At 36.3% G+C, this 24,316-nt stretch overlaps 1 protein-coding gene across 7 annotated transcripts in view; it reads left to right on the top strand.

The window, feature by feature from the left end:
• RUFY2 (RUN and FYVE domain containing 2) overlaps positions 1-24,316 on the top strand; it is a 50,692-nt gene that overhangs the window by 18,511 nt on the left and 7,865 nt on the right. For 5 of the 7 annotated variants that reach the window (XM_045437598.1, XM_045437599.1, XM_045437597.1 and 2 more), the window contains exons 9-16: positions 1,627-1,728; positions 1,869-1,985; positions 3,563-3,730; positions 4,595-4,692; positions 7,081-7,200; positions 16,373-16,502; positions 16,926-17,020; positions 23,653-23,701. In XM_045437598.1, the coding sequence (XP_045293554.1) occupies positions 1,627-1,728; positions 1,869-1,985; positions 3,563-3,730; positions 4,595-4,692; positions 7,081-7,200; positions 16,373-16,502; positions 16,926-17,020; positions 23,653-23,701 (879 nt within the window). Of the gene's footprint in view, positions 1-1,626; positions 1,729-1,868; positions 1,986-3,562; positions 3,731-4,594; positions 4,693-5,444; positions 6,863-7,037; positions 7,201-16,372; positions 16,503-16,925; positions 17,021-23,652; positions 23,702-24,316 lie in introns of those variants that run through there. The other 2 variants (XM_045437602.1, XM_045437601.1) reach the window with 2 other exon arrangements.

The raw sequence follows: 24,316 nt of genomic DNA, 5'->3' as shown, positions 1-24,316 counted from the left end.
AAGTGTACTGTTTAATCCCTATCACCTGTTTTGCCCTTCCCCCCTACCCACTTTTGCTCTGGTAACCATCAGTTTGTTCTTTCTATAGTTAAGAGTCTGTTTCTTGATTTTCTCTGTTGTTGGTTTTTTTTCTTTGCTCATTTGTTTCTTAAATTCCACATGAATGAGATCATACTGTATTTGTCTTTCTCTGACTGACTTATTTTGCTTAGCATTATACTCTGGCTCTATCCATCATGTCATTGCAAATTGCAAGATTTCATTCTTTTTTATGACTGAATAATACTCCATTGTATATATTATACTACAACTTTAAAAATAATTTTTTTTTTAGTGTTTACTTATTTGAGAGATAGAGAGACAGAGACTGAGCATGAATGGGGGAGGGGCAGAGAGAGAGGGAGACACAGAATCTGAAGCAGGCTCCAAGCTCCAAGCTGTCAGCACAGAGCCCAGCGTGGGGCTTCAACTCATAAACCGCAAGATCATGACCTGAGCAGAAGTTGGATGCTTAACTGACTGAGCCACCGAGGCACCCCATATACCACAACTCTTTTATCCATTCATCAGTCAGTGGATACTTGGGCCACCTCCATAGTTTGACTATTGTAAATAATACTGCAATAACCATAGGGATGCATGTATCTCTGAATTAGTATTTTTGTATTTTTTCTAGTAGATGCCCGGTAATGTGATTACTAGATGGTAGGGTAGTTCTATTTTTAAGTTTTTCAGGAACCTGCATACTATTTTCCCCAGTGGCTGAGCCAGTTTATATTCCTACCAACAGTGCCTGAGGCTTCCTTTTTCTCCACATCCTTGTAAACACCTGTTGTTTCTTGTGTTTTTTATTTTAGCCATTCTTACAGGTGATTTTAGCCATCGTGGTTTTGATTTGCATTTCCCTGATGATCAGTGATGTTGAGCATCTTTTCACATTTGTTGGCCATCAGCACCATTTGATAGATAGATGGGGACCATTAGAGAGAGCTGCTCACTAGTTTGTGCCTCTTCTTGGCCTTAGGCGCACTCTAAAGTTCAAGTTATATCCCTGATGAAGTGTTCAGAAATTTATGTGCAAGCCAACATTAGGGGTAGGCCCTGCTTTCCTTTCCTGGAATCCCTCTTTCTAGGCATCAGAGCCAAGCCACTCAGTCATTCATGGTTACCTCTGATGTTGAGAAATGTCTCATATTTGTGATGGTCACTCAGTATTATTCCTGTATTTCAGAGAGTGTCCTATTTGGTTATTGTGAAGGTCTGTATCACATTTTCAGTGATCGCACAGCCTTCTTTCCTTATAGATCTTGTCTTTACACAGATCTTTACAGTCTTATTGTTTCCTGGCACTTTGTATTCAGAAAATATTATAAATCAGATAAGCATAATATGTTTTAACTAACATTTTGACTAATAAAAGGAAATAGTAGAAATAAGAGTATAATTTTTTTACTGGTATCTTGGGATAATAGCGTATTTTTCTTATGAAAACTTCTGTACATGTGAGACATTTGACTAGTTTTAGGATTTTATATTTTGTTGTTTATAGCCATGAACATAACCTGTAAAGCAAGTATAAGTAATGGTGTTTAAATTCTTTTTCTTGCCCTGTTTTGTAATTTTTAGTTAGCAATAGCAAAGAATAATATCATTAAACTCCAAGAAGAAAATCATCAATTACGAAGTGAAAATAAATTGATTTTAATGAAAACACAGCAGAACCTAGAGGTAAGTATAGACTGATTGCAAACAGACCATCTTATGTCAGAAATTGCCACTTTGGAGGACTTGTGCATAGACTGGATATTTATTTCTGTGCTGTATTAATAGTAGTGATTAAATAGTAAAAACTTATGTTTTATTTCTAGGTTACCAAAGTAGATGTGGAAACTGAGCTTCAAACATATAAGCATTCTCGGCAGGGGCTTGATGAAATGTACAACGAGGCCAGAAGGCAGCTTCGAGATGAATCTCAGTTAAGACAGGTAGGTATTATTAGCAAAAATAATAATAATCATAATAATTTGCCCTTAAGCAAGTACCATTTAAAATCTCTTCTTTAACCTTATCTTCTTGGTGTGGGATAGAAATCTCACCAGCTTGCAACTCCCTCAAGTTCTTTTAAGTTCCTACTTTATCAATTGTTTTTTAAAGTGTTTTTAAAATTTTTTTAAAGTTTATTTATTTTGAGAGATAGAGTGAGCAGGGGAGGGCAGAGAGAGTGGGAGAGAGAGAGAATCCTAAGCAGGCTCTGTGCTGATAGTGCAGAACCTGATGTATGGCTTGAACTCATGAACTGTGAGATCGTGACCTTAGCCAAAACCAAGAGTCAGACACTTAACTGACAGAGCCACCCAGGTGCCTCTTTAAAGTGTTTTTAAACTGTGAAATGAGTGGATTGAGTGAAATGAGTAAAACCATATTAAAGTTTTTATTTATTTATTAAAAAGTTTTTTTGTTTAATGTTTATTTTTGAGAGAGCATGAGTCGGGGAGAGGCAAAGAGAGAGGGAGACAGAGAATCTGAAGCAGGCTTCTTGGTGAGAGAGCAAAGCCTGACGTGGGGCTTGAACCCACAAACTGTGAGATCGTGACCTGAGCCCAAGTCAGACGCTTAACTAAGCCACCCAGGCGCCGAAAGTTTTTATTTATTTATATATTTATATATTTATTTGAGAGAGAGCACCAGTGGGGAGGGGAAAGAGAGAGAAGGAGACAGAATCTCTAGCAGGTTCCACACTGTCCCCACAGAGCCCCAGGCAGGGTTCAAACCTATGAACCGTGGGATCATGACGCGAGCTGAAATCAAGAGTCAAGCTTAATGGACTGAGCCACCCAGGCGCCCCAGTAAAATCGTGTTTAAAATTAACTTATTTTGGGAGCACCTGGCTGGCTCATTCGGTAGAATGTGCGACTCTTGATCTTGGGGTCATGAGTTCAAGCCCCATGTTTGGCATAGAGGTTACTTTTAAAAAATTAACTTATTTTTTAACCTTTTAAATTGTTCTAATATCTATAGAAAAATACAAATGTACACCTTAATGCGTAATAACATTAATACCTATGTAATCACCACCCAGGTCAAGAAAAGAGTATTGCCAGCCTTTCTATCCCTTTTGCTATATATCTGTTATGCTATTTATTTATATTAGGAAACTTCTTTTCATTCTGATATAAAATTCTTGAAGAGAAGAAATTAAAACTATGAGGTGGGATTTTTGAGTTATCTTTGGCCTTCACTTGTGTGACTGCTTTTTTTCTTTGATTAAGGAAAATTAATACCGAATTAATGAGGCATAAAAATACTTAATTCTTGAATTAGTAGAATAATGATAATTAACAGAATCTAGAAAATACTTTCATTTTAGCAAAATATGCAGTTGAAAATATTTGGAATTTTATGTTGTTATAGGACCTGGTTGATTCCCTTTAGTGGGGCTTATACTTCAGAAGAGTACTGTGCATATTGAATAGAAAATCTTTTGTGTTCTTATAAACTGTTGTGTATCTGATTTTTGACATCCTGAAGTGGTGTGTGAATTGAATATATATTGAAATTGCAGGATGTGGAGAATGAGCTAGCAGTACAAGTTAGTATGAAACATGAGATTGAACTTGCCATGAAGTTGTTGGAGAAAGATATCCATGAGAAACAAGATACTCTGATAGGCCTTCGGCAACAACTAGAGGAAGTTAAATCAATTAACATAGAGATGTATCAAAAGTTGCAGGTAAGGATCATTCTTAAATTCTTGGAATTTCTTGAGTTGAATGGAAATTGAAAATGACTATTTGTATGAAGCATCTGGTTTTTAAAGGGATGAGTCATTTTAACTGTGCCATATTGGTAATCAAAACCAGTGACTTTTTTTCTAAATGGAAGCTTAAGAAATAGAGCAGACTATTTCTTAAGTAAGGTATCAACAAAAAAATCACCTACCTGATTTCCTTTTAAATGCTGAAAGGTTAAGTATGAAGATTAAATCTTTTGGGAAAATTCACCCTAAATATGCAGGACATTTTTGTGAATTCTTTATACAGTATAGTCCTGAGAAAGATTTAGATTTTTTTAAAAGATTTTATTTTTTTAGGTAATCTGTACACCTGATATGGGGCTCATACCTACAACCCCAAGATCAGAGTCACATGGTCTACTGACTGAGCCAGCCAAGGGCCCCAAGAAAGATTTAATTTGAATTGAAATGCTTTCCTACAATAATTGTTACAAATTCTCTCATAAAGGGACATCACTGTTTAAGTAGTTTGGTGCCAAAAGCTCTTTATATTTAATTTGAAATACTTTACATTGAAAATATTTTACATAGTTTACAAGAGTTTATTTTGTTGTTTTCCAAAAAAAACCACTGAAGGCAAAGTGTGTGTGTGTGTGTGTGTGTGTGTGTGTGTGTGTGTGTTTATTACATTTTAATTGCAGACTAGTAGTCTACTGCTTTACTTTATATCATAGGAGTATTTTGATCTACAGAATAACTGTTCATTTCACAGTAAAAATTCCATAGTGAAATGGTATACAAAACTTAAAAGTATTCAGGTTGAAAATCAAAGCCACTATAGTTTTTCTTTTTTCTAAATAGAGTTCTGAAGATGGCTTGAAAGAAAAAAATGAAATAATTGCCCGACTAGAAGAAAAAACCAATAAAATTACTGTAGCTATGAGGCAGCTGGAACAAAGGTACAGAACCTCCAGTCTTAGTTTCTTTTTTCCTTTTTTTCTCCCTTTTCTTTATTCAACTCTGACACCTGCCACAAAAACCATTAGGAAAATTTAGTTTAGGACCTTCCCCCTCACCCCCCCACTAGGATTTTGCCTTTTTTGTTTTGGTTGTTGCATGGAATCAAGTTGCTTTATATTAGGCTGATTCATTTGAATTTACCATTTTGTGGATTTTCATAAAAAGGTCTGATATTGACAATTTCATGTGGTTCAATTTATTACATAAAACAAATACACAAGCAAAAACTTAAAAAAAGTGAAAAACGAACAAAATCTATGGTGGAATTATCCCTGATTGATTTCCATGCATATTGATTGTCATATCTTTTGTCATTCACCATCTCTATCTGAAATTAGGCCTTGAGTTTGCAGTTTAGTGTGTTTCTTTGAGCTAGGACCCTCAACTGAAACCAAGAAATAATTTTATTTAAATTGAATTGTTTTATATTGGCATTTTTCACTTTTATTGTTGGAAAATGTAATGTATTTCCATTGATCTGTCATGTTGGTGTCAACATATGTCTTATCATTGCTTTCTTTGAATCTACTTATGAAAAACATAACTATTAATGCTTTATTGACATGAATATTCTTTTATTGACATCCTCTTTCTTCTTTTTTCTTTTTTGTTTTCTTTATCCCCATTTTTACATTTTGGACATCTTTATTACCTTTTTCTGTCTTTGATTTCTGTCCATTCCATTATGAAGTGACAATGATTTGTTAACTCAAACTAGGACAATTGCAATGTCATTGGTGAAATATGCCAGCAGTGACACTCAAGACCAGTACAAGCTGGTCAAAGATATATCTTTCTGAAAACCACTTGTATTTAAACAGACTAAAAGAGAATCAACAATTTTATAATATATTAAATAGAAAATAATTTATGCTATTAAGTATTTGAAAAGGGTATTAGGAACCCTATACACTTCTTGATCAGCTGCTATGGTAATACACTGCCATAAAGCAGAGTGGGTGCACTTGGATTTCCAAAAACACATTCCTCAAACCTTGTGCACAAAGGCTGATTTGAGTATTGACCTTTTGGAGGTCAGGATTTTCAAGTGCAGTTTTATCTTTTTAGCTACTTTTTGATGGAAAATATAAACATTGTTTCAAAATAAGTTAACCTTTGGTTTCACAATGTGTTGGCACAAATTTTTTCCCTCTTGGCCTAATGGCTTCTTTACTGATTTTTAAATATGTTTTAAAATAGTTTACAACCCAGATTGGCCATTCTCTTGTGCTTTAGCAGCTCAGTTTTCCAGTTCCCTTAGCCCTCTTCGATGATAGCACAACTTCAAGCCCTACCTCACTCTGAATTTTATTTCGGTTTCTGTAATCTTAGAGAAATGTGCCCTATCCCCTCACCTTAATGTTTTAAATTTAGATTTAGAGATAACTTGAATGTTACTCTCATTTGCTTAGAAGTGGCATTTATACTTCTAAAATGTGTCAGGGTTGCCCCATTGGTATGGTTTAGGAAGAAAAGAGGCAATTTTTTGGCTAGTCGAATAGAAATTTTACCTGTGATCCCCTACAAGGAGTTAATGTCTCTTGAATATGCGGGAAATGTTTTCTTATAAAAATATCAAAGTTAAATCTAAGAAATCCTAGATGGGAGGCAGGGAGTGGAGCTAAGCACAGTGAGAAGCAATGACTTAAAATAAAAACAGCAAATGAAAGTCACATTTTTAGCTAATTTTTAAATGTCAGTGATGAACAAAAATGATCTCTAGAGAATGTTGCCAACTAATACCATATTCCTTTGAATCTTAACACGCACATGTGCATACACACACAGAGCTTTTGGCATAATTTAGTAAATGCATAAAGATCCTACAGGGAGGACTTGGCTGTTATTTGAAGTAATTGCAGGTCTTTGCTCTTGGCCTTGTAGCACACTTGATTCCTGGCATACACATCCTAGCATAGTAAATAACAAATGTGGCTTCTTCACCTAGTGTAGACATAAATACTGTGCTTTACATGGTTTTGTAAAAAGGCAGTAATGCACCTATTATACTTTCAAAGTTGATTCATAATGCTCTACATAAGTGGTAAAGGCTGTATTGCTTTGCATTGTTAATTATGAACAAGAAATAAAACAAATTTGAAGATAGTATTCTGGGCATATTATATGTTATATTGAAAAAAAAATCACAAAACAATTTCTAGACATTGTGTGGCTCTTTCACGTTTGAGTTTGTGAGTTTCCCCCCAAACTTTGTTTTCATTTAGAAATGTTTCTATTTCCCCATTTTTCTTTTATTTGTCTTCTTCACCCTTTTACACCCTAGTTCTAGCCTCAGTTTTACCCAAAGTTGATTTGAATTACACCAGATTGCAGCAAGCAGAGAAGGCGCAAATGGAAGCTGAAGATGAAGACAAGAAATATCTACAAGAGTGTCAGAGTAAATCCGACAGTCTGCAGAAACAAATCTCCCAAAAGGAGAAACAGCTGTGAGTATTTCACTCTTGGAAACAAATACTTGTATTAACATAATTTCCACTGCCCCTTTTTTGCACATAAAGATAGGATACCTATATTTTCGTTTAGTTAATGATTACAGCTAGATTGTGGAGTTCTCCTTGGGAAAAAAAAGTTAGAAAACATAATTATGATAAAACCTATGTTTCCAGATACTGAGTGTAATAGGCCTTTATAACTCAAAGGAACTTATATTATCATAGAACATGATGTTTTATGAGAATATTTTTATTAGTATTTCATATGATAGATCTGTATATCACCAACTAGGAAGGATGTAAGTATATGTCATTGGACTGAAGAAAAAAACAAGTTGCAGATAGTATGTGAAATATCCCATTTTTTATAAAATTAAAACCATGTACATGTGTATATTTACATATACATAGAAAAGAGTTCAGGGGCGCCTGGGTGGCTCAGTCGGTTAAGCGGCCGACTTCGGCTCAGGTCACGATCTCACGGTCCGTGAGTTCGAGCCCCGCGTTGGGCTCTGTGCTGACAGCTCAGAGCCTGGAGTCTGTTTCAGATTCTGTGTCTCCCTTTCTCTCTGCCCCTCCCCTGTTCATGCTCTGTCTCTCTCTGTCTCAAAAATAAATGTTAAAAAAAAAAAAAAAATTAAAAAAAAAAAAGTTCAAAGAATTCAGATTCAGGTTCAAAGAATTCAGATTCACTCAGGGGAGTGATGGCAGATTAACAGGGGTTAAATTTTAGTTTTTACTTTATAAACATCAGTATTTATTCCCCAGTAAGTATGTGGGGAAAAATTAACAACAATAGGAAATAGTTATGTATCATATTTAATAGATCATTAAGACCACATGCCATTTATGATGTGTAACTTGCTAAGCTGCAAGATTCAGTGATTGAAGTGATAAGTTCTTCCTCTAGTCTTGCTCATTTTCTACTAGTTCTGTCAGTTATCGAGAGGGCATTTCTTGAATATCCCATCTATAATTGTAGATTTGTGTATTTCTACTTTTAGTTCTATCAGTTTTGCTTCTTGTATTCTGATTCTGTTTGGTGCCAACACATTTAGGATTGCTGTGTCTTTTTGGCGAATTAATCTTTTTATCATTTTGTGATATGCCTCCTTGTCTCTGATAATTTTCTTTACAGGATATTAATAGAGCCACAGCTGCTTTCTTTTGATTAATGTCATGTAGTAAACAAAAAATTAATGTTTGCATTTTTCAGTCTTTAAACTTTTGGTCTAATATTTATTATCAGTATATTTGAAGTAAGTTTCTCATAGTTCACGTTTTTTATCTGTTCTGATAATCTTTTTGTTTTTTTAAGTTTATTTTTGAGAGAGAGAGAGCATGCACATGTACAAGTAGAGAGGGGCAGAGAGATAATCCCAAGCAGGGTCCACAGTATCAGTGCAGAGCCAGACACAGGGCTTGATCCCATAAACTGTGAGATCATGACCTGAGCCAAAGTCAAGAGTTGGGTGCTTAGCCGACTGAGCCACCCAGGTGCCCCCTAACAATCTGTTTTAACGATGTATTTAGTCCATTTACATTTAGTGTAATTGTTGATATGAGAGCTTAAGTCTGCTATTTTATTGTTTTTTTTCTCATTCCTTTATTTCATTTTTCCTGCCTTCTCATGGGTTGCATATAACTTAGAATTCCTATTTATCTCTAGTGTTTTTAAGTGTATTCCTTTGTATAGATATTCTAGTGATTGCTCTACTTTCTTGTATGTTTGCAGCTTTTCACAGTCTACTGGTGTTTTACTACTTTGAATGAAGTGTGGAAGTCTTACCTCCACTTGGATCTTTTTATTCACTCCCCTTTATAAATTTTTTTTTTTGAGAGAGAGAGAGAGCAGTGAGAGAGGGAGACACAGAATCTGAGAGAGGCCCCAGGCTCTGAGCTGTCAGCACAGAGCCGAATGCGGGGCTCAAACCCATGAACCGTGAGATCATGACCTGAGACAAAATTGGATGCTCAACTGACTGAGCCACCTAGGTGCCCCTATCCACTCCCCTTCATAACATAAGTTGCTTAAATATTTTCCCTGCATAATATTGAGAACCACATCAGACAGTATTAGAAAGTTTTTATTAATTTTTTTAAGTAAACTCTAAGCCCAGCGTGGGGTTTGAAGTCACAACTCTGAGATCAAGAGTTGCATGCTCTACAGCGGAGCTAGCCAGGTGCCCCTACATCAGACAATATTATAGTTTGTGCTTCAACCCTGAAACATAATTCAGAAAACTCTTTGTTATTTCTTCTTCACTCTTGATATTTTAAGTTTTCTTCTTTGTGTCTGGAGAACTTCTTTTGCCATTCTTTTTAGGGTAGGTCTATTGGCAGCAAATTCTCTTAGTTGTTTTGTTTCCTCCCATCTGCAGTCTTGATTTCACCTTCATTTCTTTTTTTTTTTTTTTAATTTCTTTTTTAAATTTACATTCAAGTTAGCATATAGTGCAACAATGATTTCAGGGGTAGATTCTTTAATGCCCCTTACCCACTTAGCCCATCCCCCCTCCCATGACTCCTCTAGTAACTCTCTGTTTGTTCTCCATATTTAGGACTCTCTTATGTTTTTGTCCCCCTCCCTGTTTTTATATTATTTTTGCCTCGCTTCCCTTATGTTTCATCTATTTTGTATCTTAAAGTCATAATATGAGTGAAGTCATAAGATGTTTGTCTTTCTCCGACTAATTTCACTTAGCATAATACCCTCTAGTTCCATCCATGTAGCTGTGTTTGGCAAGATTTCATTCTTTTTGATTGCCGAGTAATACTCCATTGTGTGTATATATACCACACCTTCTTTATCCATTCATCCATGGATGGGCATTTGGGCTCTTTCTATACTTTGGCTATTGTTGATAGTGCTGCTACAAACATTGGGGTGCATATGTCCCTTCCAAACAGGACACGTGTATCCCTTGGATAAATACCTAGTAGTACAATTGCTGGGTCATAGGGTAGTTCTATTTTTAATTTTTTGAGGAACCTCCATACTGTCTTCCAGAGTGGCTGCACTAGTTTGCATTCCCACCAGCAGTGCAAAAGAGATCCTCTTTCTCTGCATCCTCACCAACATCTGTTGTTGCTTGAGTTGTTAATGTTAGCCATTGTGACAGGTATGAGATGGTATCTCATTGTGGTTTTCATTTGTATTTCCCTGAGGATGAGTGATGTTGAGCACTGTTTTATGTGTCGGTCATCTGGATGTCTTCTTTGGAGAAGTGTGTATTCATTTCTTTCGCTCATTTCTTCACTGGATTATTTGCTTTTTGGGTGTTGAGTTTGAGAAGTTCTTTATAGATTTTGGATACTAACTCTTTGTCTGATATGTCATTTGTAAATATCTTCTCCCATTCTGTCAGTTGCCTTTTAGTTTTACTGTTTGTTTCCTTTGCTGTGCAGAAGCTTTTTATTTTGATGAGGTCCCAATAGTTCATTTTTGCTTTTGTTTCCCTGCCTCTGGAGATGTGTTGAGTAAGAAGTTGCTGCAGCCAAGGTCAAAGAGGTTTTTGCCTGCTTTCTCCTGGAGAATTTTTATGGCTTTCTGTCTTACATTGAGGTCTTTCATCCATTTTGAGTTTATTTTTGTGTATGGTGTAAGAAAGTGGTCCAGGTTCATTTTTCTGCATGTCGCTGTCCAGTTTTCCCAGCACCATTTGCTGAAGAGACTGTCTTTATTCCATTGGATTCTTTCCTGCTTTGTCAAAGATTAGTTGGCCATACGTTTGTGGGTCCATTTTTGGAGCCATTTTGGTTCTCTATTCTGTTCCATTTATCTGAGTGTCTGTTTTTGTGCCCATACCATACTGTCTTGATGATTACAGCTTTATAATACAGCTTGAAGTCCGTCAGCTTCATTTCTGAAGGATATTTTCAGAATATCCTTAGAATTCCAAATTGACAGTTCTTTTCTTTCAGCACTTAAAAAGGGTTGAATATTTTCTTTGGTCTTCATAGTTTCTGATGGAAAACACTGTCATTTGAATCCTTGTTCCTTTACCCAAGATTATTTTCTTTTGGATTTATCCTTTTTGGGCTTTGGTCATCTTCTGTGTGTGTGTGTGTGTGTGTGTGTGTGTGTGTGTGTGTGTGTGTGTTTGAGACAGAGGCAGAGAATGAGCAGGGGAGGGGCAGAGAGAGGGGGAGACACAGAATCCAAAGCAGGCTGCAGGCTCTGAGCTGTAAGCACAGAGCCCAAGGTGAGGCTTGAACCCGTGAACTGCGAGATCAGGACCTGAGCCAAAGTCTGACACTCAACTGATTGACCACCCAGGCGCCCCATGGTCATCTTCTTGATACTACACTTTATCTTAGCTAAAAGGACAAGAAGCGATTGGTCAGCTTCTTGAATCTTTAGGTTTATCTTTGACAAATTTGGAAATTTTTAGGCATCTTTTTTCCTACATACATTTTCCAGTCCATCTGCTTTCTCTTCTCTGGAATTCTGATAACATTGAATGGTTGAATTTTTTTTTTTTTATAGTCCTGTAAGTTTCCAGTCTATTTTTTCTTTCTTGTTCAAATTGGGTAATTTCTATTGTAGTGTTGTGTGTTTTGTTTCTCATTTTTAAGTAGGCTCCATGCTCAACATGGGGCTTGAACTCATGACCCTGAGATCAAGAATTGCTTGTTCTACTGACTGAGCTGGCTGGGCACCCCTCTACGGTAGTGTTTTGAAATCCATTCTTTTATCATCATCTTCATTCTACCGAGCCATTTAGGGTGGTTATTGTAGTTTTCAGTTCTAAGATTTTCATTTGAGTGTATTTTCTTCCTCCTTTCTTTTTTTGCTAAAGCTTCCTGTTTTGTTTCAGGTATGTTTTTAATTGGTCATAGGATCATTTTTATGATGACTGCTTTGAAATTCTTGTCTAGAATTATCTGACATGGTGGCATCTGTTTTTTCTCATCCAAGTTGGGATTTTTCTTGGGTCTTGTTATGACAAATTTTTTTCAATTGCATTCTGGATGTCTTGAGAATTATGAGACTGCATCTAATTTAATTTTACATTTGAGCAGTTCTCCACTGAAACCACACCAGCAGGGAGAAATATAGACACTGACTCTTTATACCAAGTGAGTATAGCAGAAGCCTAGGACCATTCTGGATGGGATAGGGAAGGGTGCCTAACTATGGGGCAAGGATTGAAATCTATGCTTTCCACTTACTCTCCACTGACACAGTGGAGGAGAGGAGTTGTGTCTTGTTACCATCAAGTAGGAGTGGATGTCCAGGCTTTCCTCTTGGTCTCTGCTGATAACATCCTGGAGGGAGAGAGAGAGAGAGTTGGAGGTATCTCATTACACTGGGCAGGGGTTGAAATTTAGGTTTTTCACTTGGCTTTCACTTACCCTGTGAGAAATGCCTTGTTACTGATGTAGGGATAAAAGTCCAGGTTCCCCATATAGTCTCCACTAATATAAGGGTGGTAGACATCTCATTACTGCTGAGTGGTAGTGAAAGTCCAGGCTCCCCACTTAGCTTTTGATGACAGTGGTTGGGGGCCTATGGTTTTCTCCACCTTCCACCTGCTCCAGGGTGGTATTGTCACAGAGTAAATACAGTCTCTAATACTTTAGAAACAGGGTATGTATTGTCACAAAGGTTTCTATCATGCTAGGCTACCTCTTCCCGGTTCTTTAGCAAGAGAGAGGAGGCTTTTCTTGGGGCGTTTTTTTTGTAATCATTTTTTTAAAGTTCCTTTTAACCTACTACAAAAATAACATTTTTCTTCTTCTGTAGAATAAGGCTTTAGGCCAAGGAGTATCACCTTAGTTGAAAACTTGCATCATTTGTACATTATGAAACTAAAACCCATCCCCCAAAACAAAAACACTCAGTAAACAAACATTTTCTCTTAATTTTAATACTTCCATAAAAGGATAGCTAGCATTTTCAAGGCTCCCTTGGCAACAAAAATCACAAGAAGCATTTAATTCATCAGATTTCTTTCTTTCTTTCTTTTTTTTTTTTTTTTAATGTTTATTTACTTTTGAGAGAGAGAGAGAGAGACAGAGCTCAAAGCTCAAGCAGGGGAGGGGCAGAGAGACACAGAATCCGAAGCAGGCTCCAAGCTCTGAGCTGTCACCACAGAGCCCAACGCCAGCTCAAACCCATGGACTGTGAGATCATGACCTGAACTGAAGTCAGATACTCAACTGACTTAGCCACCCAGGAGCCCCTAAGTCATCAGGTTTTTTAATGATGTGAAATGTTTTGTTGTTTAAGCCTGTGCCCTACCAAATGAAAAACATGAAAAGCCAGACTGGAACACTTTTGCCAGTCACTAGAATACAGTTTTAAAACCCTGGTACTCTGTGTTACTGAATCACTTAGACAAATCTGATACTTATCTGCATTGATGCAGCTATTCCTTGACCAAAGGATGATCCAATTAACACTGTAGGGACCTGGCCCTTCCCTATAGGGCTAACCTATTCAATAAGTCTTGGGTACAACTGTAGAGAGAAGATGTTTGTTTCTGCTGAAGCCATGAAAGTAAGTTTGTCTCTCAGTTGGTGACATTTTGGTAGAGTATGAACATGTGAACATGTGACATTTTGGTACAGTATGAACATGTGAACAATTTGGTAGAGTATGAACATGTGAACAATTTGATTCTCCCTGATGGCTTAAAAAATTGAAATGGTTTCTGTAGAAATGGGCAGCTGGGACTATGTCCAAGAAAAACAAATTCCCATTTTGGAGAAGTAACTTTATTGATTTCTGACTATGAAAATATTACATGCTGTTGGTTAAATGTAAGAAAATGTAGAAAAATGTGAAGAAAATAAAAATTAGAGCAAACTTTTTTAACATTTGGTGAGTATCCTTTTTTCTGGTATGCATAGATGTTTTTTATGTTTTTTAGACAGAGGATCATGCTACATGCTCCTTAGTATTTTGTTTATTGCATTTACTATGTCATGGACATTGTATCATATCAATTAACATAGGCCTATACCGTCATATCAGTTAACCTGAAGGAATCCTTTAGCCTGAAAAATTGTGCTTAATTCTTTGAATTTACATCTTTGAGTATTGGTGAGATCCTTTTATATATCTTTATTTTGTTAGTTACCAGCTCCTATCATCTACTTTTTTCCCTTGGGGTGTTCAGCTTATTAATATTTATTTGTAAGAGCCCTTAATGTATTGGGGCGCCTGGGTGGCTCAGTCAGTTAAGTGTCTGACTTCGGCTCAGGTCATGATCTCGTGGTTTGTGAGTTCGAGCCTCATGTCAGGCTTTGTGCTGAAAGACTGCTTTGGATTCTGTGTCTCCTTCTCTCTGCCCATCACCTGCTCACACTCTGTCTCTGTCTGTCTGTCTGTCTCCCTCTCTCAGAAGTAAATAAACCTTGGGGCGCCTGGGTGGCGCAGTCGGTTAAGCGTCCGACTTCAGCCAGGTCACGATCTCGCGGTCCGTGAGTTCGAGCCCCGCGTCGGGCTCTGGGCTGATGGCTCAGAGCCTGGAGCCTGTTTCCGATTCTGTGTCTCCCTCTCTCTCTGCCCCTCCCCCGTTCATGCTTTGTCTCTCTCTGTCCCAAAAATAAATAAAAACGTGGAAAAAGAAAAAAAAAATTAAAAAAAAAAAAAGAAGTAAATAAACCTTAAAAAACATTAAAAAAAAAAAAACTCTTTATGTATTTACTCTGGGTATTTCACAGACAGTGAAATGTTTTCTAAGTTTACTGTTTTTAAACTTTGTTCATAGTGGTTTTTTTCATTTAGATATTTAAAATATTCATGTAGTTGTATTTTTCCTTTTTTCTTCCTTTATGGTTTCCAACTTTGGTGGTCAACATGTGTTTTGACAATATATTTATAATAACTTAAAATTTTTTTCCCTTGCTTTTTCTCTCAGTCTTTTTCTGATTCTGGATGATGAGGCCACTCTGTAGTTTAGTTACTTCACTTTTAGTAACATAAACCTGTTTCTGTATTCTTTTTTTTCCCTTTTAATTGATTTATCTATTTTTGAGAGAGTGAGAGTGGGGAGAGCAGAGAGAGAGAAAGAGAGAGAGAGAGAGAGAGAGAATCCCAAGCAGACTACACATTGCCAGTGCGGAGCCTGATGCAGGGCTTGAACTCATGAACCGTGAGATCATGACCTGAGCTGAAATCAAGAGTCGGACGCTTAACTGACTGAGCCATCCAGGCATCCCTGTATTCTTTTCGAATGTATAGTGAAATAGTATTTATAAACAATTTGTAAATTCCATTTAGAGGTATCTCTTCTCTTCATCCTGAATTATAAAATCTGAAATTTACTTCACTGAGAAATAATGTGGCTGTAGATGGAAATGCTAACTTTATGAAGAAACAAAAGTAATCAAAATATTAACACAAGAATATTAAAATGATGTAATATTGTGATAGTGTCAATATTATGATACGTTGGAATTAAAATTTAAAGTATTAGAAACTGTAGCATTATCAGCATATGCCTCATCTGTAATACCTACTTATGAGCAATAATTTTCAAAATGATTTCTTTTCGGTATCCTAAAATGTAGGAGTTTGACTACTTTTGTTTTGCCAGCTAGTACCTATTAGAATGATGAGGTGGTGTTTCAGATGTGAATTGGCATTTCCAGGCAGTATGGATTTCCCCCCAGTGTCTCGTTGGTCTTAGATTTGTCTTGTAATTGGTCAGCTTTCAGCAGTAGTCTGTAAAGTAACACTTTGTATGAGGGTTGATTTTTCTGTGACTGATGTTAAATTGCTTTAGTGGTGGCTGTACTTCTTATATCAGAAATATAGTTTGTTGTAAAATTTTCCCATGGCACAGAAATGTAAATAATTAAAACCTCACATTTTTCTCCTTGATTCCATTCCCCAGATGTAACTAGTTTTAATCGTGTGATATGCCCTTCCAGGCATTTTCTGTGTTCTTACAGTATTTATGTTTACAGAATTGAAAAATGACATAAATTATTATTTAGCAAGGAGTTTTTGTGGTTGGCAAATAAGTTGATACCTTGGGATCAAAAAACCCTGTGCTGCTGAACTTATTTACCAAAAAATATTTATGAAAGAAAATACCTGAAGAAATGCACAAAAGTGAAAACAATCAACCAAAAAGATGCTGTTACTAAAGAGTACAAACAACTCTCGTGTGGTAAATAGCACTAAGCTTCTGTGTATTTGTCATTCAAGGGTGCAACTGGAAACTGATTTGAAGATTGAGAAGGAATGGAGGCAGACTTTGCAGGAAGATCTTCAAAAGGAGAAAGATGCCTTATCTCATCTTAGAAATGAGACCCAGCAAATCATTAGTCTTAAAAAAGTAAATGGTGGTAAAACTTTTAAAAATTATATCTTTGAAAACTAAGTTACTTAAAAGGAGAAATCATAATTTATATTTATACCAAAGAGACAGAATATACTAGTCATCTTTATAAATACCAATAAGAAGTGGCTCTTGGCTGACTCGGTTGGTAATATATGCAACTCTTGATCTTGGAGTTGTGAGTTCGAGCCCCACGTTGGTTGGAGAGTTTACTTAAAAAACACAAAACCAGTAAGGAGATTAAATGAATGTGAAATAGGTGATATCTGATGGAGCAGCGATGAAAGAACTTGGACATAGAATTCTATTTTTTATAAAAAACTAAAGGATATGTGTTCCTAATTATTGGTATGTATACAATTTGGAGTTTCTTGTTTATTTCCTTTAAATTGCATTTTCTGTCTTTTTATTGTTTTGAAGGAGTTCCTTAACATCCAGGATGAAAATCAGCAGTTGAAAAAAGTACATCACGAACAGGAGCAAGCTCTTCAAGAACTTGGCAGCAAACTTAGCGAGTAATTTCTCCTTTTTTTCTTCATCTCTGTAATCATTGACTTGTATAAAGGTATGAATGAGTGTGCCAAACCAAACAGCAAGAAAAGTTTAAATGTAGAAAAGAAAGATATGAACTATTAAGGAAAATCAAAACCAAACAAAAACCTTAAGGATAAACATGCAAGACTGTGGATTGGAGGGATTTTGTTAAAAGTTGTGTTCAGTTTAGTAAATTTAGCTCTAAACATTTCCTGTAGATAAAAGTTAAGACTAATTTCTTCAAATTAGAGAATTCAGAAGTCCATTTAATATATTTTTCCCAGAAAAACAGAAACCAAATTTCCAAACTATCTGGAGAGATCTTCTTCAGACTGTTTTGAGAAGGAGCTAACATTGTGAGGAGTGGAGAGTGTTTTATGCTAGAGTTGGGGCTTAACTTCATACAGCAAGGTTGGTTCTGTTGCAGTGAAGTGTTACTGGGTTCCTAGAAAGACAAGAAGGAGAAATGTTGTTCTTTCTCACACCTTCCTCCTTGTTCCGTGTAGTCTGTGTTTTGGGTTAGCAGCTTCATCTTTGTGCCCTGATAGAACATACTGCCAAGTATCTGAGATAAGCTCTAGAAGGTTTAATTTAGTATTAAATGTATCACTGCCATGTAAAAAAAAAAAAAAGTGTCACCTTTTTTAACACCGAAGAGTAAGAGTAAGAAAGCTACAGTGCCCGTAATCTTGTCACCTATGTAAATCCCTTTGATGTTTTATATGGTTAGGAAGTTAGTACACCTTAGAACAAAACTGTACCTGAGCATCTCGGCCTTTATGTGGATGTGGTTAGTTACATATATGTACCTATATATCATTTGTAAAAATTAAACTCAATAGAAATCATAACTAGAATGGAGACTTCATTGCTAAAAATGAGATTTCTTTAAGAAGTCTTGAAACCAGTTTCCGGTTGCCACAGGAAAGAGTAGTTCACTAAAACCACTAAAGGAAATACCAGTTTTCAAAAAGATAAATCTGTTGGGGCACCTGGCTGGTTCAGTTGTTAGAGCACGAGACTCTTGATCTCAGGGTCATGGGTTTGAACCCACGTTGGAGGGTAGAGTTGGCTTAAAAAAAAAAAAAACAAAGATAAAGCTATTTTTGTTTCTATCAATTCAAAGAACAATTTGCATTGTGACTCTGATAAGCAAGATTTCAATTCTAATCTGGCATCTACCTAGTGAGCACTTTGACTCGGACCCTATGCTAAGTGTTTATTACTTTATTTCCCATATATTCATTTGACAAATATTAAGCTTGTATTATGTGCCAGGCACTATTCCAAGTGCCAAGTACTCAGCAATGTACAATCCCCACAACAAAAAATACTTTTATTAAGATCATAAAGGCTTAATATTAAAACAGATTAGAATAGGGGTGCCTGGGTGGTTAAGCATTGGACTTCAGCTCAGGTCATGATCTCATGGTTTGTAAGCACAAGTCCCGCTTTGTGTGAGCCCTGCTCTCCTCTCTCTCTCTCTCCCCCCTCCCTCTCTCCCTCTCTCTTTCTGCCCCTTGCTCACCTGTGTGCACACACTCTCTCTCTCTCTCTCTCTCTCTCTCTCAAAAAAAACCCCAAAAACCAAAAAAAACCCAAAACAGATTAGAATAGTAAAATGGGAATAACTTTTCACCCATCTCCCATGCAGTGCTAACGACTGTGGAGTTGTAAACTCATGATCATTTGAATGTTCAGATAGCTGAATTCATCACTTTTTTTCTTTCTTTTTTTTTTTTTTTTAAATTTTTTTTTTTCAACGTTTATTTATTTTTGGGACAGAGAGAGACAGAGCATGAACGGGGGAGGGGCAGAGAGAGAGGGAGACACAGAATCGGAAACAGGCTCCAGGCTCTGAGCCATCAGCCCAGAGCCTGACGCGGGGCTCGAACTCACGGACCGCGAGATCGTGACCTGGCTGAAGTCAGACGCTCAACCGACTGCGCCACCCAGGCGCCCCACTTTTTTTCTTTTGAAGATTTTATTTTTAAGTAATCTCTACACCCAATGTGGGGTTTGAACCTATAACCCTGAGATCAACAGTTGTGTGCTCTACTGACTGAGCCAGCCAGGCGCCCCTGAATTCACTTTTTTCCCCCCTTTTTCCTTTAGACTGGTTCATTGTTTCTCAAATTTTATTTTGCATGAAAATTACTGCTCAAAGTTGGATATACTCAACAATCTATACTGAACTTTATGCGCTATTTAAGGAATTTTCAAGAGTTATTTTGACTAGGTGTTTTTGCATGTACGGACTGCATGTCTAACCCCTGTGTAAACTACTGTATGCATGTTCTTCTGAAGTTTGTGGGTTTCTTTTTTTTTTTTTTTTTTGTCTTTTTAGGAATATATTAGAGGTTTTTCTGTATCAGTACATACTGATATTACATAGGATGGATGTGCTATAATTGAAACTGTTTCTAATTTTTTTCTTTTATAAATGATACTGCTGTGAACATTCTTGTATGTACATGTTGATATCTTGATATACTTAAAAAATTTTTTTTAATGTTTATTTATTTTTGAGAGAGACAGAGACAGAATGCGAGTGGGTTAGGGGCAGAGAGAGAGGGAGACACAGAGTCTGAAGCGGGGCTTGAAGTCACAAACTGTGAGATCATGACCTGAGCCAAAGTCAGACGTTCAACCGACAGAGCCACCCAGGCACCCCGATATACTTTAATGAGGATATCTGAAGAGTAATTTCCTAGAGGTGATTGCTGCCCCAGAAATAATGTGCTTTAAAAAATTCTGGTCATAACAAAACATCCTCCATCCAGTAGTAGGAGAGAATGCCTGTTTTTGCCACTTTGACAGTTGAAATTCTTGTTTTAATTTGTGTTTCTTTAACCATAAGCAAGGTTGAGCATCTATATTTATTTATTTTTTAAGTAATCTCTATTGCCAATATGGGGCTTGAACCCATGACCCTGAGATCAAGAGTCATATGCTCCACCGACTAAACCAGCCGGGTGCCCCTGAGTATCTGTATGCATTTGTATTGCATTTGTATTTATAGTTTATTGCCTTTTCATATCTTTTGCATATTTTTTGGTTGACTTGCTCATTTTTTTCTTATGGGATTTTAAAAGTTGTACACGGTGTACATCTTTTTTTTTTTTTTTTTACCAGTTTGTCTTTTGTCCTTCATTTATGATACATTTTTTTCTCATTAATCTTCAGATTTTTGTGGCGCAGATTTATTAGTTTTCCTCTACTGTTTCTGGGACCATAGTTCATAAGACATGGGTAGGGCCCGTTTTGAGTCAGAACTTATTTTATCTTTCTCAACTGTTGTCCTCTGAGTGGCGAGAATAATTTATCGGGGCTGGATGAGGTGCAGTGGCCCCTGTGAGTTTCCCTGTACCAGTTTATCTGTGAAATGCCTGTTCCTTCTCTTCATCCTCCTACTCCTGTGATTAGAAGCTATCAGATTGAAATTAAGTAAAAACCGATTCTTCCCTGATCCACAGGGTGATGAATATTTGTGACAAAATTTGTTGATAAGGGAGGGACTGAGGTTGGATCAGTACTTTATAATCTTTGCTTCTATTTCACCAGAAGCCTTTAGGCTATATATAGACCATTTGGATATTATTTAAAATGGGGAGTGGGAGGAGAAAGGTCATTTGGAATAATAGGAACCAAATTTAATTTCGTTAAAAGGTAAAAGTTATATTTCAGGAAGAATAGTTTTTATTTATTTTAAGTTTATTTGAGAGACAACATGAGTGGGGGAGGGGCAGAGAGAGAGAGAGAGAGAGAGAGAATTTCTCCCAAGCAGGATCCATGCTGCCATCGTAGAGCCTGACATGGGGTTCGAACTCATGAACCCATGAGATCATGACCTAAGCCAAAACCAAGAGTTGGATGCTTAACTGACTGAGCCACCCAGGTGCCCCTGGAAAGAATAGTTTTTAAACTTAACATTCAATCATTTTCAAATTATGATTAAACTTAAAAATTAGTATTCATTAGTATTCGTCTACCATTTATCAGCTTTGTGACTTAGGGTTATTTAACCCCTTTAAGCCCACTTCTACATTTGTAAATGGGAGAGCTGTAAGTTCCCCAAAGGGTTCTTTTTCTAATTAACTGAGAATAAATATGTGAAAGCAGCTAGCAGAGCGCCTTTGCTTATCACAACTGGAGTATCATTTTCTTGTCAGATGAGGTTGGATGGGAAAATTACTCTCTAGTGCTCACTTTCTGAACCTATGATTTTAAATGTAAATGATTAATTTTAACTAGAAAAATACTTTCACTAATGAAATATTTACTCCTATTGGCTTCTTATTGAAGGATTCTTTAAAATAATTTTTGATAGATTTTGAAAGGTTTTAAATGTCCTGAGTGAATTATAGTTGTAGAGAGACTAATTTGAGGGTTGAACAAAATGAAGATAAACTTCATATTTGAAGAAAATGTGGAGCATGAAATGTCAGGGTGGAGTATACAAGGAAGAGAATGTAAACTAATATATCTGTGTTATAATGACTGAGTTTAAAATAAATGAAGGGTCACCTGAGTGGCTTGGTTGAGCGTCTGACTTCAGCTCAGGTCATGATCTCACAGCTTGTGAGTTCAAGCCACGCATCAGGCCCTGTGCTGACAGCTCGGAGCCTGGAGCCTGCTTCAGATTCTGTGCCTACCTCTCTCTCTGCCCCAACCCACTCGCATTCTGTCTCTGTCTCTCTCAAAAATAAATAAACATTAAAAAAAATTTTTTTTAAATATATGAAGGGTGATAGCTAACTTTCCCTTTAACCTCACCAAGGCCTACATTCCAACAACAAGAATTTTTAGTTTAAGAAAAGAAAATTTCCAGGACTCTTCCAAATGTAGTATTCTGTAAATGATATTCTTTCCACGTAAACAAACTTAAAAATTTGTTTTCTTTCCTCACAAGCAGAGGTTTTGAGATTATCAGAGGCTTGTGGAATTTATGGATGTTTTCCTCTAGTATCATAATCGTGTCATAATCGATTGTGTCACATTTGTTAGTCTCCTATCTGATTTTGGCCCTTCTGTGTGCTGTCTTCATGCCATGGTCAAATATATTTCACACACTTTAAATTCTTGTTCCTAAATGAAAGCTAATTAAAATGTATAATATAGACATCTGTTTCCTCCCTGTCCAGGACAAAGAGGACATGTTCTTGTACATTGGTTTTATTGGAACTGTAACTGATACTCCTTTCTTTGGGATACTTTGGCAGTTCGTATCAGAGGGGGACAATCTTTACGGTGTCTCTCTCTATATATAGTCCATAGCTGTGAATGAAGGCATTCATAACAATTTATGCAGTGAATGCCATTAAGCTACTTTCATTCCATATTCAGTTTTTCTGTGTAGCACAGTTGCTGTTTTGGCCATGATTCCCATCAGCATTAATTTTGTTCAGGCACATTTTGTAGATGTGAATTCAGCCAAGAAAATTTTAGTATTGTGTTTGTACTTTTAAGCTGTGTAATTTTACATTGATTATTCCCATTGTAAAAGTGTGAACTGGGTAAAAAACTAACATTTTTGTTTTTATGTCTTGAACAAAGCATTTGTAGTATGAAGCAAGTTCCTAATGTTCTACCTCAGGAGCAGAGATGTTAGTTCATGGACCTTTTGATTCAGTAATTTCATTTATAAGTTATCCTGAGAAAAATAATAAAATATTTTGGTCATTCCAAGTTTAATGAACAATTTTTGTGGCAAAGAATTTGAAACAAGTTGAAAGTTCAACAGTAGATAATTATATAAACTACTTTATATTTTTCATTGTTTACGATGTAACCACTTAAGATAATGATGTGGCAGATACTTAATAACAGTCAGCTCTCAGCCTTTCAGGAGATATTATTACCTGAAAAGAGCTGTTTATGGAAAATTATATAACTGATGGTTCCATTTAAAATACGTACATACTCATCTCCTCAACATGTAGATTATTGTCTCTTGGTGGTGGGATCACAGATAATTACTGCTGTTTGTAATCTGCATGTTCATTAACATGTGTTTTCAAAAGGTGAAAAGTATCACAACTCTATTTTCCTTAATATTTCTATTCTTATTCTTTTGCACCTGGTAGAGAAACAGTGTGCGTAATGGTTAGCATGTGGGCTCCAGCGTTATGGAGACCAGGGTTTGAATCCTGCCTTGCGCAGTTACTACCTCTGTGACCTCTTACGGGGGTGAAACCTCATTAGGCTTCACCTTATTGATCTTTATTGTTGTTGTTGTTTTTAACTGATCTTTAAAATAGGGTTTTGGTTTTTTTTTTTAAGATTAAATGAGTATATGCATGTGAAGTTTATAGCAAGGTGTCTGGCGCACATAAGCCTACAATAAATGATAGCTTTTATTAATATTGTCATAACCACATGAAAATGCCAATATTCTTCTGTTAAAGCAACTTTTAAATTTAAAAAGGACGTTTTTGCTTTAGGAAATTGAGAAAACACAGGAAAACAAAATATAATTCTAGTCAAAGATGATTAGAATCATGTATGTACAACTTTGTATTCTATGAAAATCCAATACCTTAATAATGAATTGCTGGATGTTCTATATTTAATGTATTTACTGAAATATGGATCTATTTTATAATCTTTTTAGATCAAAACTTAAAATAGAAGATATAAAAGAAGCCAACAAAGCACTGCAGGTGAGTAGGAAGTGTCTTCCTCAAGTAGGGAAGTATAGATATATGTGACAGTCTCCAACAGAAGGTAAAAAAAGTCCTGTATGAATCTAAGGTATTGTAATCGAGTCCCACGATGTATAGAGGCAGAAGCACTAAACAGGGAGCTGGGACGATGGGGATCCAGCTCCTCCCTATTATTCCTCTAGAATTAATAATCATGTTGGAAATGACCTTGGAAATAATTTTATCTACTCTCCTACAAAGCACGGCATGACAAAGTGAAACAGTCGTTGACTTTGAGCCCGAGTTCCTATCCTGGTCTGTTACTTATCAGGTTTTGACCTTCAACAAGTCATACGTTTATGGAGTCTGTTTTCTCTTCTGAAATGGCTAGTGAAATGGCCTTATGATTTTGCACGGCGTTGCTTTGAATATTGAGGTTAATATGTGTGAAAAGTGATTAGTACAGTCTATCAGTATATGATTCTGAATGTGTCTGGATACAGGAATCCCTTCTACAACACAGGAGAAAAATGGTCTCTCTGTGAGTACTTCAGTGAGATTGCCTCCTACCACATAGCTTCCCATTTTTTTAATTTTTTTTTTTTTAATGTTTATTTACTATTGAGAGACAGA

The sequence above is a fragment of the Leopardus geoffroyi genome, chromosome D2 (genome assembly GCF_018350155.1).
Source record: "Leopardus geoffroyi isolate Oge1 chromosome D2, O.geoffroyi_Oge1_pat1.0, whole genome shotgun sequence".
Taxonomy (NCBI): domain Eukaryota; kingdom Metazoa; phylum Chordata; class Mammalia; order Carnivora; family Felidae; genus Leopardus; species Leopardus geoffroyi.
This window is presented reverse-complemented; position numbering and strand designations above follow the sequence as displayed.